This window comes from Labeo rohita, chromosome 1, assembly GCF_022985175.1.
Source record: "Labeo rohita strain BAU-BD-2019 chromosome 1, IGBB_LRoh.1.0, whole genome shotgun sequence".
Lineage (NCBI taxonomy): Eukaryota > Metazoa > Chordata > Actinopteri > Cypriniformes > Cyprinidae > Labeo > Labeo rohita.
In genome coordinates, this window is record NC_066869.1 from 15,470,503 (window position 1) to 15,485,279 (window position 14,777).

General features: G+C 35.8%; 1 protein-coding gene across 3 annotated transcripts; it reads left to right on the forward strand.

Moving 5' to 3' along the window:
• The first annotated feature begins 1,096 nt into the window (after positions 1-1,096).
• Positions 1,097-12,955, forward strand: il15 (interleukin 15). Of its 3 annotated transcripts, none has more exons than XM_051113482.1 (7): positions 1,097-1,699; positions 5,076-5,170; positions 8,769-8,871; positions 9,032-9,076; positions 9,207-9,326; positions 9,767-9,819; positions 11,722-12,955. In XM_051113482.1, the coding sequence occupies exons 1-7, from the start codon at positions 1,541-1,543 to the stop codon at positions 11,789-11,791; spliced, it is 645 nt and encodes a 214-aa protein (XP_050969439.1). In that variant the 5' UTR covers positions 1,097-1,540; the 3' UTR covers positions 11,792-12,955. The 3 variants fall into 3 exon arrangements, with proteins under 3 accessions (XP_050969439.1, XP_050969420.1, XP_050969429.1); XM_051113463.1 differs by having other exon boundaries at positions 1,102-1,699; positions 9,767-9,793; XM_051113472.1 differs by lacking the exon at positions 9,767-9,819 and having other exon boundaries at positions 1,104-1,699.
• Positions 12,956-14,777: the final 1,822 nt, after the last annotated feature.

Below are 14,777 nucleotides of genomic sequence, written 5' to 3' on the forward strand. Positions count from 1 at the left end.
TTGTGTATTTGAATCCTTTCCAACTATGACTATGATTTTGAGAAGCATCTTTTCACACTGAGGACAACTGAGCGACTCTTATGCAACTATTACAGAAGATTCAAACACTCACTGATGCTCCAGAAGAAAAAACAATACATTAAGAGCCAGGGTTGAAAACTTTTGAACAGACGTGTTAGGACGTGTACATTTTTCTTATTTTGCATCAATATCATATATTTTTAAATTTAGTACTGCCTTTCGAAAGCTACAGAAGACACTTACATGCTCACCAGAAGACAAAATAAGTTAAATTTCCCTGATCTTCAAGTTTAAAAAGTCCTTCTGGAGCATCAGTGAGCGTTTGAACCTTCTGTAATAGTTGCATATGAGTCCCTCAGTTGTCCTCAGTGTGAAAAGGATCTCAAAATCATACAGTTTGAAAGGGTTCAAATACACAAAAATGCTGAAAAACCAAACAATTTGTGGAACCTGACGGATTTTTCTGAAGAACAGCAGGCAGTTGAATTGTTCAGGACAAACAAGAGCTTCATAAACAACTATCACTAAACAAAACAAGACAACAACAATATGCGAACGTATGTACACATCTTTTATGTGAAATATCTTATTCAGGTCAGTACTAAATAAAAAAATAACATGCGTTTTGTATGATCCCTCTTATTTTGATAAAATTCTGCAGATTCTGCAGGGTGTATGTAAACTTTTGAATTCAACTGTAGATAGATATGGACTTTGATTCAGGGCCAACAGGTGTCAGTGTTAAGTTAGTTTACTAACCGCTGCAAAAGCTGTTAATTTCTTTTTATCATTTCATACACATCCACATTATGGACATTCTTGTATTCAGCCTCAGGGTTTGTTATTGTTGATATATTATTTGATAATTTTATGCTTAGGTTTTGTAAAGGGGCTTTGGCATTAACTAAACGCGCTAAATAAAGCAAACTTTGAAAAAATTTGATTTTTAGTATAAGGAATTGTATTAACTAATTGTAAATAGCGTGACGTACACAGCTGGTCACGTGACGTCAACATGGCGGAGGCTATTAAGGGGCGACCCGCTCTACGCAAAATAAAACGGTTTTCTGAGTTCAATTTCAGGACTGAATTTAGTCTTTAAGGTATATTTCTCTATTGATATTTTTTCTACAAATGACTGAGTGAATATTTAACAATTTACTTTTATGATTTCATTAGAAGTCCTTAAAATAACCTTATCTTAAGCCCCTGTCAAGTCAGTGGACTTCTAACCTCCGTTCCTGCTTCCAAAGGCGATGAACTGGTGTTTAACACCCCAAACAAACATGTTGCCGAGTTACACAGAAGAAAGAGGAGTCGCGCTGCGCTTGTCAAAGTGAAAGAGCTCCATGGGCGGTGTGTGTGAGCGTGTGTGTGTGAGCGTGTGTGTGTGAGCGTCTGTGTGTGAGAGTGTTTTCAGCAGCAGAGCTGATTAGTGCGCGCACGGAGGACGAGAGGAAGAAGCCTGCAGTGTGCACTCATGGATTAATATCCAACTGAAGCAATCACTAGGACATCCATGACATACTTCAAGGACTTTTACATAACGAGAACATGTGAACTTCACGCAGCTGTCGTGGTTGGCCTACCAACAATCTCGCTTTCGATGATTTTACTGACCCTCTTCCTCGCCTTCATCGTGGGATCTTGGAATAAGCCAGCCAAGCCAAAATCAAGGGTAGGAAACAAATACGCACTCCCCATATGTTTTGGTCCCTGCTGTCATTTATTTCACTGAACAAGGGTTAGTAAACTTCATGTGCTGGTCAGTGCAGGTTGAAAGTGTAGCTTTTGCACGACGCAATAAGAGTGACTTGTCAAAATATGTATCTATAATAGATCTGAACCGTGTTGTAAATACACGTCGAAAAGCATGGCTGTTAAATCGTTCAATTTCAACCAGTGGAATTACTCCGTGGCAAGATGCCCCCCCCCACCACCCCCCTTCGTTTTTTTAGGATGACCGTAAATGGCACAAAATGTCATCTCAAAAAACAAACAGATCAATTCATCTAATTTTGCGTTTCAAGATGGTTAAATAGTTATCAGTGACGCTGCAAAACATGAATGCCGTTAAAATAAATAAATAAATGTATAAATACCATTCTGCTTGTTAATGAGGGATTTGGACTTGTGGAAAATGTTTATTTTTAAGTAAAAAGATAAAAGAAAGACCTTTGGTATAAAAGAGAGAATTGGCAGAGAAGGTGGCATGTTTTTACTAGTGTTATTATGTTCCAGTTTAATACTTATTGTAATCAAAGCTTACTTAATATTTCCCTAAATTAGACATATATTTCAGATATCTAAGCTTTTGTCAAAACCTATAAGGTAACTGAGTGAAATCATTACATTTGCATTCACATGATAGCTGTTAGGACATATCGTCAGTTATAATATGGGCAGTTAAATATGTAATCATTCATATGTCGTTGGTGCTGATAGCCGTGTGGGCAGCGCGCCGACATGTTGCGTTCCGGGCGTCCCGAGTTCGAGTCCCGATCCCACCCCTTTCTCTCTCTCACTTCGTTTCCTGTCATTGTTATACTGTCCTTTCTTATCAAACATAAAAGCGAAAATGCCTAAAATAGATCTTAAAAAAATGTCATATGCCTGTATATTTGTTATAGACTAATTTTACCTTTCAGATGCAACTTTTACTGGTATTCCACTTTGTCCATTATTGGTTATTCAATTATCCAACTAAACTCTTGAAATAAAATTTTTAAATAGAGTAGTCAACAGTATTTCACATTAAATACACTTGAAATCTATAAATATTAATAAGGTGTTAATTTTGTGGGCTTTTTACCACAGTATTTTACATTTTGTGCTGTAACAACTAAATTAGCAGATATTTATATTTATTTGCTATAATAAACTCATGGGCTGATGCATCCTGCTTAAGAGGGTCATCTTCCCCCATCTTATCCTGTATTTTGGCCATTTTATTTTATTTAAATATACAGGCCTGTGCTTCTGCTGCTTTGCAAATATTGGCAGTAGACTAGAGAGCACATATTATTTGTAGTATTAAAGGAATATACAACACAAATACTTAGAAATATATGTTATTCATCTGAAAAGTAATGACAAAATCAAGCTCGGTCAAATATGCACACGTTCTGGCACACTTTACTATGTACGTAATCCTTTGTTGCATCAGTTGCTATCAATTACAAAACAGCATGATTTCAAGTTGGCTAGATCTTGAAATGTTACTCACTACTTATTTCTGTTTATCTGTGAAGTCATTTTAATACCTAAGCATATTCCTTTAACCAGTATCCATGGTTAATGTTACTCCTAGTAGGCTATACTTATGCATATTGCAAATTTGTCTAATCCTGTACTGTTTATTTGGTAGTAGTACTTAAGTGTTCAAAACTAGTAATTATCCTAGTTTTTAAGCTTCCTGTAACAATTCTAGTTTCGGTTTCGTTCACGGTTACGCTTGCAAACTTGTCGGATTAGTTACTGTAATTTTACTCTAACATTTTTTTTTTAAAACGCTTAACATTCAAAACGTATTGTATTACTTTACATTATTACGTATTGTATGTTATGCTAATGTGTCTATCAAAGATAACAGAAATAATTTGAATAAAGGTAACCAAAAGTATGTACTAGTGTTAATAAGTACTAAAATAGAATAGTTGACATTTGAACTATTAGCTGTTTTTTTTCGTCAATTTCAGTCTATAGTACTCATGTTTATGCTAATAACTTTTGAACTGTAAAGGCTAGAAACAAAATTCAACAACTTATCCTGATATCTTGCCTCAAGACAAGACAAACTCCTCATTTTCCCAAAAATCAAACTAGATCATCTTCAGACTATGCTGACATAAAGTTATGGAATTCCAGTTGATTCATCAAATTGTTATCGCATAACAACTGAACGAGTTTAACGACAAAGAATGTCAAAACGGACATTAGTCAATATCTCCGCCACGCTTTAGCATATTCAGACCAAACTTGGTGTGTGTTATGAAGACAATGACCTGACGTTAACTGCACATATTCAGCACAGTGCCACCTAGTGGTCAGGAGATATAAAAAAAAAATTCTCTTTTTGCTTGTAACTTCAGAACGTTTTGGCTAAAAATCACAAGACTGGTCTTTAGATTTGGTGCGACATACCAAGTAAGACGGTATTCCCAATTTCCCCACGTCAGCAATTTTATGGATCAGCCATTGTGAATTTTGCTGTAAAATGAAGAGATGCACCAAAATGAAAATTCTAGGCCTAAACCAAAAGCGAAAATTCAGGATGCTCTTGGGTGAAAACTGAAACCAAAAATAAACAGAGCATGAGCAGTACATGAGCTGGGTGGTGTGATTCAGCATATATTTTTGGCTCACATTTTGGGCCATTTTTATCTTATCATTTCTTATCTTTTTTTTTTTGGGTAATATTTAAAAAAAATGCTACTATAGCCTTTGATTAATTCGGTCTTTTGTCACGATTCTGTTCTTTGTGGATTTCTTAGGTCATTTACGAGAACACTGATATTAATTATGCCACAGCTGATCATTCTGATTTTATTTGAAAACTTTTTTTTTCGGGGTCAGTTTTCCTGAAAATCAAATCAGAGCATATTCAGACTATGCCAGCAACAATGTATGGATTTCGTGATGATATAACATTTTGTTTAACAAATCAACAAATTTGATGGCATATTGCCAAAATGTTTCAGAGGCATTACCTCTGTAAGGATTTGGCATATTGACACCAGACATTGCGTGTACCATTGTCACCACTCTTTGAACTCCACAATACAGCAATTGAATCAAAATATAATAAATCATTTATATGTTTACTCATTTTGTGCTTTGCTTTTATGTATTTGCCTTTGTTGTGCTTGGCATCTTAATTGCTATTATGTAGCACCGCAACAGTAATTTTTGTTTTAGTTTCCACTGACTGTGCAATTTGATTCCTGGAACTGCACAGTCTTTCTAACAAATGAAAGAATCACTTCTCCATCTGTGGGATTTTTGCAGAGTTTTTGTCCTTCGTATGTGTTAAAGGAGTGTATGATCTTTTACAGAGAACTGGAAGATGTGCTTGTAACCCTTGGTGCTTTGAGAATCACATGGAATGCCCGTTGAACTCAGAGGTTTGGAATTCTATCTTAATTCTGAGGTATATCTAAGAAATTAGACTGCTTATTTCCTTTGCTGATTGCTGTGTACAGGGTTGCTAAAACCAGCTCTAGGGTGATTTCATCCAAACTGGGCCACTGATTGACAAGAATGAACTCCTAGTATAATATAACTGAGTCCACTTAAAGGGTTAGCTCACACAAAAATGAAAATTAGCCCATGATTTACTTACCCTCAAGGCATCCTAGGTCTATATATGTATTTTTTTAAGACTAATCCAATCGGAGTTACATTAAAAATGATCCTAGCTCTTCCAAGCTTTATAATGGTGGTGGGTGGGTGTTTCTGTACAACAGACCACAAGAACCGCATCCATCCATAACAAAAAGTGCCTTGCATAGCTCTGGGGCGTGAATAAAGGCCTCATGCAGCGAATTGATGCGTTTTTGTAAGAAAAATATCTATATTTAAAATGTAACAATTACATTTCTCTAGCTAGTGCTAAATGTCATATGTGTAAGCCATTCCAGGCTTTCCCAGAAACCGTGTGGAGCGCTTTTTATTATAAATAGATGCACTTTATTGGACTTCTTTTGGATGATTGAACGGAAACACCCACCCACTGCCATTATGAAGCATGGAAGAGCCAGGATAATTTACGGATTTACACTAAGTGCAAATAGCCTGCCTTGTTGGCAGAGGCTATTTACACTTACTCCGCCCACTACTGTGTTATGGGGCTAGTCAACACTACAAAAGACAGCTGTCGATCGTCAGCTCCAGTGGCGCAAAGGATAAAGCATGTGCTATACTCTTTTTGACGTGATCGACCCGGGTTTGAATCTGCCCTGTGGCGAACTTTTTCTCCTTTTTCAAATCTCATATCATATCAGAAAGGCATTTATTTTCAATAAAAATGACAGAAATAATTGAAAAGTTGAAAATAAGTATCGGTTAGGGTTATGGTAGGTATAGGAAGGGCTTTATAAAAATTAAACTGAATTAAAATTCTAATTTACACTCAATAAAAAATCCTGCTATTTTAACATAGTGCAAATAGAATCTATAGCGACTTGCACTTAGTGTTAATAGAACCCATTGTTATTTGCACATAGTGTAAATAGCATCTGTTGTTAAGAAAGTATGCTATTTTCACTTATTATACTGTAAATGGCATCTAATTGCTATTTTCACTTAGTGCAAACAGCTGCTGCCTAATTGTTTTATGTAACTCCGATTGGATTCGTCTAAAAGAAGAAAGTCACATACACCTAGGATGCCTTGAGGGTGAGTTAATCAGAGCTAATTTTCAATTTTGGGTGAACTTACCCTTTAATGGAAATGGTGTAGGATTTACTTTGAAGCACATTTCACTCAGAGATTGGTAGTACATTTCAAGTAACATTGAATTAAAACATGAAGTTAAAAGACTGAAAGACTAAAACGTACTCCAATAATGTTGCATTTTTACAATGTCAATCGAAAGAAACTGTATAGGGAAGTGTAGAGTTGTTTGCCACACCTTTTGAATACTGAATATTTCTCAGAGTTTATTTGAATGCCAATTTGTTTATCAGACACATACATTAAAGTCTCGACTACAAAAAAGCTATTCGACATGTACTACACTGAAAAAACATTGGTGTAAGATTATCTGAATTAGTTTTCACTGCAGAGACGAAAACAATACTTTCTTTTAAGACACACTTTAAATGTCTTTGTTAATAATACATTGTAAAACTAATTTTTTACAGCTAATTATTGTATTTTGTGACGATGCTCCCCAATAGCAGGCCGGGCTGACAAACTGTATGGGGTAAGTTGTCACAATGGAAACCTGCCAATAAACAGGTCTATTATAAGCTGTATGAAACATCAACACAATTCTTGAAACTGCAAAAATAGAAGGCAAAAACTGCAAACTGTTGTTTTGGCCACGAGTCATTTATATAATATTACAACATATAACATGTGACAACTTGCCCCCAACAAAACTCTAAAACTCTAAGCTATCAGTTGATATCCACCTTCATTATATAGTTGACTTTATTTACTCTAGCACTCTTACATTTGTCTAATTGGACTTTTGACTCTTTATAGTTCTTGAGTTTATAATTGTTGAGATACGGCCCTTGTGACAGCATCACAACATGTGACATGTAGCCCCTCCCCCAATATAGTTATGATCCATAAAAAATAATTAGTGTTACATGAACTGACACATCTGAGATTCAAAAGTCCAATTTAAATAGCCTTTTATCTGCTGCTGCCCCACTGTAGTGTGCATTAGCTAAGTGTGCACGCTATAAAGAGACGCTGACGCGGCTTGTAATGCGAAGCCGCTACGAGTTCAATCTTTGCCTCGCTCTGCCTGGAGCAAACAACACTATTATCTGTTCAGTATAATGTTGTTTAGCCTTTTCAGTTTGCGCACAATAAACAGGGTGGAGAATTGTGACCTTAAACGTGATCAGATAGAATTGAAACCTAAATCTGATAGCACAATGACGTTGAGATCTTTGGTCACAAGATGGTGGTAAAAAAAAATCAGGTTTGCGGGGAAAAAAAAAGGTTGTGTATACACTGTGTGCTCTGTTTGATTTGTTGATGTCTTGATGTAGTTCATCTGTATTTCCACTGCAACCAAAACTAGCATAGTGGAGTTACACTGGCTCTGTTCCAAATCTGAAATGTAAAGGCTGTTATAAAAAAAGACGCTGTTGCTGTAGTACATTTTGCATGGAGCTTGATGGACAAAAAACTGTTCCCAAATGTGAGAAATGTGCATTGTAAATAGTTCAAATTCACTCAATACCACAACAGTGTCAATTCAAATAATGACTATTTTGCCCGTCATTTGTGTGCTGTGTATTTTTACAATTTTTTAATTCAGCATATATGTATTCAGTTAATCAGAAGTGACAGTAAAGACATTTATAATAATAATAATTGTTTCTTGACAAATCAGCATATTAGAATGATTTCTGAAGGATCATGTGACACTAAAGACTGAGGTAATGATACTGAAAATTTAGCTTTGTGTCACAGGAATAAATTACATTTTACTATATATTCAAATACAAAGCAGATATTTGAAAAGTTAATAATATTTCACAATTTTACTGTTTTTACAGTATTTTTGGGCAAATAAATGCAGCCTTGCTGAGCATATGAGTCTCACTGAGCACAAACTTTAGAACGGTAGTGTAGTGTCCCAAATCATTCAAACGCAAAGTTCCGTTTTAGATCAGTTGAACTGTAGAGAACAATGCCAGTTGCTAAGTTCTGGAACAGAGCCATGTGCTGCATGCTTGTGTCTGTGTTTCTGTATAAACACTCATGTTTTTGAGTCGATTAGGATCAAAACGTGGGTCAATAATGGTTAATGAATTGTACAGAATATGCCTATTGTGCCTGTGAGAATACAATCATAGTATTTTTGGATGCAACACAAAGGCTGTTGGTTTGGGTGTTGCTCCTTGGACAACATTAGCACCACAGTAGTTGAATCCGCAGGCAACATTGCAGATGGGTTTGTAATGGAGTTGAAGCAATTATAATGGATTGTGTAGCATTACTAAACCACTTTACATGAACTGATGCCACGTTGTTTTTATGTATTTTGTGTGTGTGTTCAGCTGTCTAAGTGCTCTATTGCCTGTGGCTGAAAGTCATCGAGTGCAGGGACTGCGAGACCTCCAGAAAGCACTCGAAGACGAGCAGATAAAGCTTTTATTTGAAGTAAGTATGACATCTGAGATTTGGATACTTTGTGCAACTCAAGGAGTCGGTGCATAGTCAGTCTCGACCTTACTTTTCTCTCACAATCGCTGTTATCTGCATTCTTTTCCTAGCGGTCATAAAACCTAGATTCCTAATTTGTTAACGTTTTATTTTCCAGCGTTCTGATGCAAGTCTGTATACACCAAAAACTGATGACATCGAGGTAAGCTCACTTAAAAAAATCATTTTTTACAAAATAAAAAAATGTTGTCAACAAATTGTGAATGAATTTCAGTTACACAATTTAATATGAAAAAAAAATGCAGTGCTAACTGAACTCTGTTTGTCTGCAGAATTGCACATATAAGTTTTTTGACTGTTTTCTGATGGAGATGAACGTTATCTTGCATGAAGAGAATGAAAAAAATCACAGGTTAATGATATACAAGACTTTAGAAGTGTACGAGAAAGAAGTAAGTCAAAGCAATAACGAAATGTGCATGTGTCAAGATTATGCATCATTCAGAATTTGTATTCCTGAACTGAAATTGTTTTTAATAATGCATTTCATTTAATAATGCATTAAATTCACCTACATTTGAAATGGCACCACAGAAATCTGTATTTATGAATAATTATAAATAACATATAAATAAATTCTAAATAACAAAAACATCTATTTTATATTCACAGCGGGTAAAATAAGTATCGAACACGTTGCCATTTTTCTCAGAAAATATATTAGGTGCTGTTGAGATGAAATTTTCAATGTCAAAAACAACCCAAGCAATCCATACATGCAAAAAAAACCCCCAAGAACAAATCATTTCATAAAAATGCAGCTATGTGTAATAAAATGGAATGACATGCTGTATGTTTTACACATTATACATTAATTATTTTTTTTTTCCAGAATTTGAAATGCAGAACATGTGGAAATGTACGTATATACAGTATGTCACAAAAGTGAGTACAACCCTCACATTTCAGAAATCATTTTAGTATATTTTCTCAAAGGACAATACTATAGAAATGAAACTTGGATATATTTTAGAGTAGTCAATGTGCAGCTTGTATAGCAGTGTACATTTACTGTCCCCTAAAAATAACTCAACATACAACTATTATTGTCAAAATAGCTGGAAACAAAAGAGCGAGTACACCCTGAGTGAACTTGTCAAAACTGTGTCCAAAGTGTCAATATTTTGTGTCAAACCACTGTTATCTAGCACTGCCTTAATCATTCTGGGCATGGAATTCACCAGAGCTGCACAGGTTGTTGCCGGGATCCTCTTCAAATCCTCTTTAATGACATCATGGAGCTGCTGGATGTTAGACACATGGTGCTTCTCCACCTTCCGCTTGAGGATGCCCCATAGGTGCTCAATAGGGTTCAGGTCAGATCACCTTCACCTGCACCTTCCTCAGCAAGGCCCGGTTTCTGAAGGAAAGGCATCATGTTCTGCTTCAGAAATGTACAGTACATAATGGAATCCATGTTTCCCTCAATGAACCGCAGATCCCCAGTACCAGCAGTACTTATGCAGCTCGGACCATGATGCTACCGCCACCATGCTTGACTGTAGGAGAGACACAGTTTTGTTGGTACTTCTCACCAGGGCATCACCACACATGCTGGACACAATCTGAGCCAAACACGTTTATCTTAGTCTCATCAGACCATAGGACATTGTTCCAGTAATTCATGCTCTTGGACAGGCTGTCTTCAGCAAACTGTTTGCAGGCTTTCTTGACGCCAATGCAAACCCACTTGTTGCGGTGTGCCGCGTATGGTCTGAGCACTGACAAGTGGGCCTTCTACTTCTGCAGTTTCTAAAGCAATGTTGGCAGCACTCATGCATCTGTTTGTTTTGAAGCCAGGTTCTGCACCTGATGCTCAGAATGAGCACTCAACTTCGTTGATCGATCCTTGCGAAGCCTATTCAGAATGGAACCCGTCTTGGAAAACCTCTGTATGACCCTGGCCACAATACTGTAACTCAGTTTCAGGTTGTTACTGAACCTCTTATAGCCAAGGCCATCTTTGTGGAGAGCAACAATTCTAATTCTCAAATCTTCAGAGAGTTCTTTGCCACGAGGTGCCTTGTTGAACATCCAGTGGTCAGTGTGAGAGAATTGTACTCAAAGCACCTCATTTTAACTGCTCTAATACAAGATACACAGCTTTGTATAGTCCTGTCAATCAGACAAAAACATAAACATGATGAATAGGACATGTGGCTTTGCATGGGCCAAAACTGCCAGCTGTTTTGACAGTAACGGCTGTATGTTATTTTTAGGGGACAGTAAATATACACTGCTATACAAGCTGCACACTGACTACTCTAAAATACATCCAAGTTTCATTTCCTTAGTATTGTCCCTTGAGAAGATATACTAAAACGATCGCTGAAATGTGAGGGGTGTACTCACTTTTTTTGTGAGATATATACATATATAGTTTTTTATGGCCCAGGATAAAACATTTTTATTATTAGTACACTTGTGTGTAATATTATAGCTATATAATACTTATAAATGTCATATTGTTTATATATTGTGTATATAATATAGAATTACATCTAAAAACAATATGGTGGACATTGGACATTTTGTGGTGCTGTATGGTGAAATTAAAATTGGTTTGATTGGCTGATTGTTTGAAAATATTAAACTTAGTGAAGAAAAATGTGTAATATCTGATCTAATTTGATAAATAATTCCACATATTAAAGTGGTGTAATACTGAACAGTGAAGAATATGCATAATTGGTTACACAACTTGTACAACTAATGACTTATGTTGACTGACAGTTATGTTTGTAACATCTGGTAATAATGAGTTTTTTATTTGGGCTGCTTTCACAGAAATGTTCAGAGCGGCATCTTTGTGAACTACAAGAGCTCACAGACTCCAGAACGTTTTGGAAAACGATGAGAGATTTCATTCAGAAACAGCAATTTCTTTGCAGAGGACAGTCTAATACAACATGCGATTAAAATCATACTTTATTTCCCTGAAAGCATGTACAATAAGCTCATTTATCTATTATCATTTTAAATTATGCTAGTCTTTTTTTTGTTATTAATATTTATATCACCTCAGTTTTAAAGTGTCACTTTATTAATGCTCTAAGAATGATATATTTTTGTAACAGAGGGGTTTCATGAATGATTGTTTAACTGTGAATGTCTTTTGTACAGAATTTTAAGGTGATAAACAGTTTAATGTAAAATAGGTTTTATATGTTGTTTTATATCCAATGTATTGTTACATTAAAGCATTTTTTTATTAACAGAAATAATGTCATTCATGTTGAGGTGAATTGGATTATGGCTTTTTTCAAAAGCTGATTTTCAGACCATCGCTGACCTAATGATCCCATCCAAAGGAAACTTGACGCCTGTTATCATTCAATTACTTTGAGGGAATAATGGCTTCTATTGTTTCGATTTGGCTGAGGAAGGATTTCCTTTGGAAATTCTTTGTGGTCCTGACCCTCAACACCACTGGCCCACAAGAGCTGCACAAGGGTTAGGAACTGTCACAAATCACAAACGGAATGTATTTTTTAACAGGAATGAAAACAAGGCTGTGAGGAACAGAAGTAGAGTGTGTTCAATGGACTGTACTGTTGTTGAGCAACAAATGTTAAGCTTACAGAAAAAAGAAAAAAAAACTTGCGGTTCACATAAAACAGTTTAGACAAATGCATGATCTAGGACTTTAATATAGTGCCTGCCATTGCAAAGAATTCTATTCCTCACTTCTTTTTGAGTTGTTGTCTCTGATTTTACATCTTGCAATTCCATTTTTTTTTGCCATGTAAGGTAATTGTAACTTTGTACTGTAAGTATATTTTGAGAATTGTAAGTTGCCATCTTTTTTTTCTCAGAATATATCGCTTAATTATACTTTTACATTTGTTAAATCAGAAAAAAGTCAAGTATGTGAGATCTGTACTCAAAGTTATGAGAAAAAAGTCTGAATTGTGCAATATGTAACAATTTTGGCATAAGGAAGTTTCTATGCTCACCACCTTGTTTCATGTGAGCTACATTTAATGTGGCATCTAATAATTAAAATAATGACTTAATGATTTCTAAATGTGTCATTGAGCTGCTTACCTGATGATGATGCTGCAGGTTGTTGACTTTCTCTGATCTTCATGTGATTTGAAAACACCATCCTCAGCAACTCGAGGAAAGCTGAGGACCCTTAGTCAGGAAGTTACAAACTGCCGAATGAACAGGTACTAATATAAGACAAATTACTGATAGTACTAAGGGAACATTTTAAAAAAGTAATCACAACAAGCACAATTTATGTAGTTTTTATGTGGTGCTTTTAGAAATTGAACTTTAATATTCTCCAAAAAAGATTCCTGTTCATTTGCTCACCTTCATGTCATCCAAGATGTTCATGTCTTTCTTTCTTTAGTCGAAAAGAAATGAAGGTTTTTGAGGAAAACATTCTAGGATTTTTCTCCATATAGTGGATTTCAGTGGGGATCAAGAAGTTGAAAGTCCAAATTGCAGTTTCAAAGGGTTCTACACGATCCCAGCTGAAAAATAAATGTCTTATCTAGCAAAACGATCTGTTATTTTCTATAAACAATAAAAATGTATAAGCCTTTGTAACCACAAATGCTCATCTTACACTAGCTCTAGATCTGCATCTACACGGGTTGCATAATCATGTTGGAAAAGTCACATGTGGTTCGCTCTTCATCTATGTACTTCGGTTCAAAAAGGCAGGGTAGGCTGAAAAACTCTCATTTTCTCCTTCAACTTCAGATTTACCTTTTTTTGTAAAACGTGTTTGACTTTTCTTCGCACGTTCGCTTTGTAAACACTGGGTCAGTACTTATGCCTACGTCACACAAGAATCTGTAATGCGTGAGGTCGACCTAGCACAAGATGAGCATTTGTGGTTAAAAAGTATATAAATTTACTTCTTTTTTTTTTTGCTAGATAAGACCCTTATTCCTCAGCTGGGATCGTATAGAGTCCTTTGAAGCAGCACTGAAACTGCAATTTGGACCTTCAACACGTTGATCCCCATTGAAGTCCACTATACGGAGTAAAATCCTGGAATGTTTTCCTCAAAAAAACGTAATTTCTTTTTGACTGAAGAAAGACATGAACATCTCGGGTCACATGGGTGTGTGTAAATTATCAGGAAACTAATTCTGGAAGTAAACTAATACTTTAATTCGTCTAGTCAGGCATTTAAAGGAGAAGTCCACTTCCAAAACAAAGATTCACATATAATGTACTCACCCCCTTGTCATCCAAGATGTTCATGTCTTTCTTTCTTCAGTCGTAAAGAAATTACGTTTTTTGAGGAAAACATTTCTGCATTTTTCTCCATATAATGGACTGATATGGTGCATTTTGAACTTTCAAAATGCAGTTTAAATGTGGCGTCAAACGATCCCAAATGTGGTTGTAAACGATCCCAGCCGAGGAAGAAGGGTCTAATCTAGCGAAACATCAGTTATTTTCATTATAAAAATACAATTTAAATACTTTTTAATCTCAAACGCTCATCTTGCCTTTCTCTCCATTAACTCTGTGTATTCTGACTCAAGACAGTTAGGGTATGTCGAAAAACTCCAATCGTATTTTCTCCCTCAACTTCAAAAATCATTTAAAAATCATCCTACATCGCTGCAGAAGGTCCAACCCAGTCTTTGCAACGTGAACATGCAAAGAAGATCAAACACCCTTAACAAAAAAGGTAAAACAGTGATATAAAATGATTTCAAAGTTGAGGGAGAACATGAGATGGGAGTTTTTCGACATACCCTAACTGTCATAAACCGGAACAAAAACAGTCCAAACAGAGTAAGACAAGACGAGCGTTTGGCATTAAAGAGTATATAAATCGTATTCTTTTCATTAAAATAACCGATCGTTAC

Excerpts from the sequence above, each read along its gene's own strand:
- il15 (XM_051113463.1), top strand. The coding sequence starts at position 1,541 with ATGACATACTTCAAGGACTTTTACATAACGAGAACATGTGAACTTCAC. Across the intron at positions 5,171-8,768 it reads AATTCTATCTTAATTCTGAG|CTGTCTAAGTGCTCTATTGC; the intron begins GTATATCTAAGA and ends GTGTGTGTTCAG. Across the intron at positions 9,327-9,766 it reads TAGAAGTGTACGAGAAAGAA|AATTTGAAATGCAGAACATG; the intron begins GTAAGTCAAAGC and ends TTTTTTTTCCAG.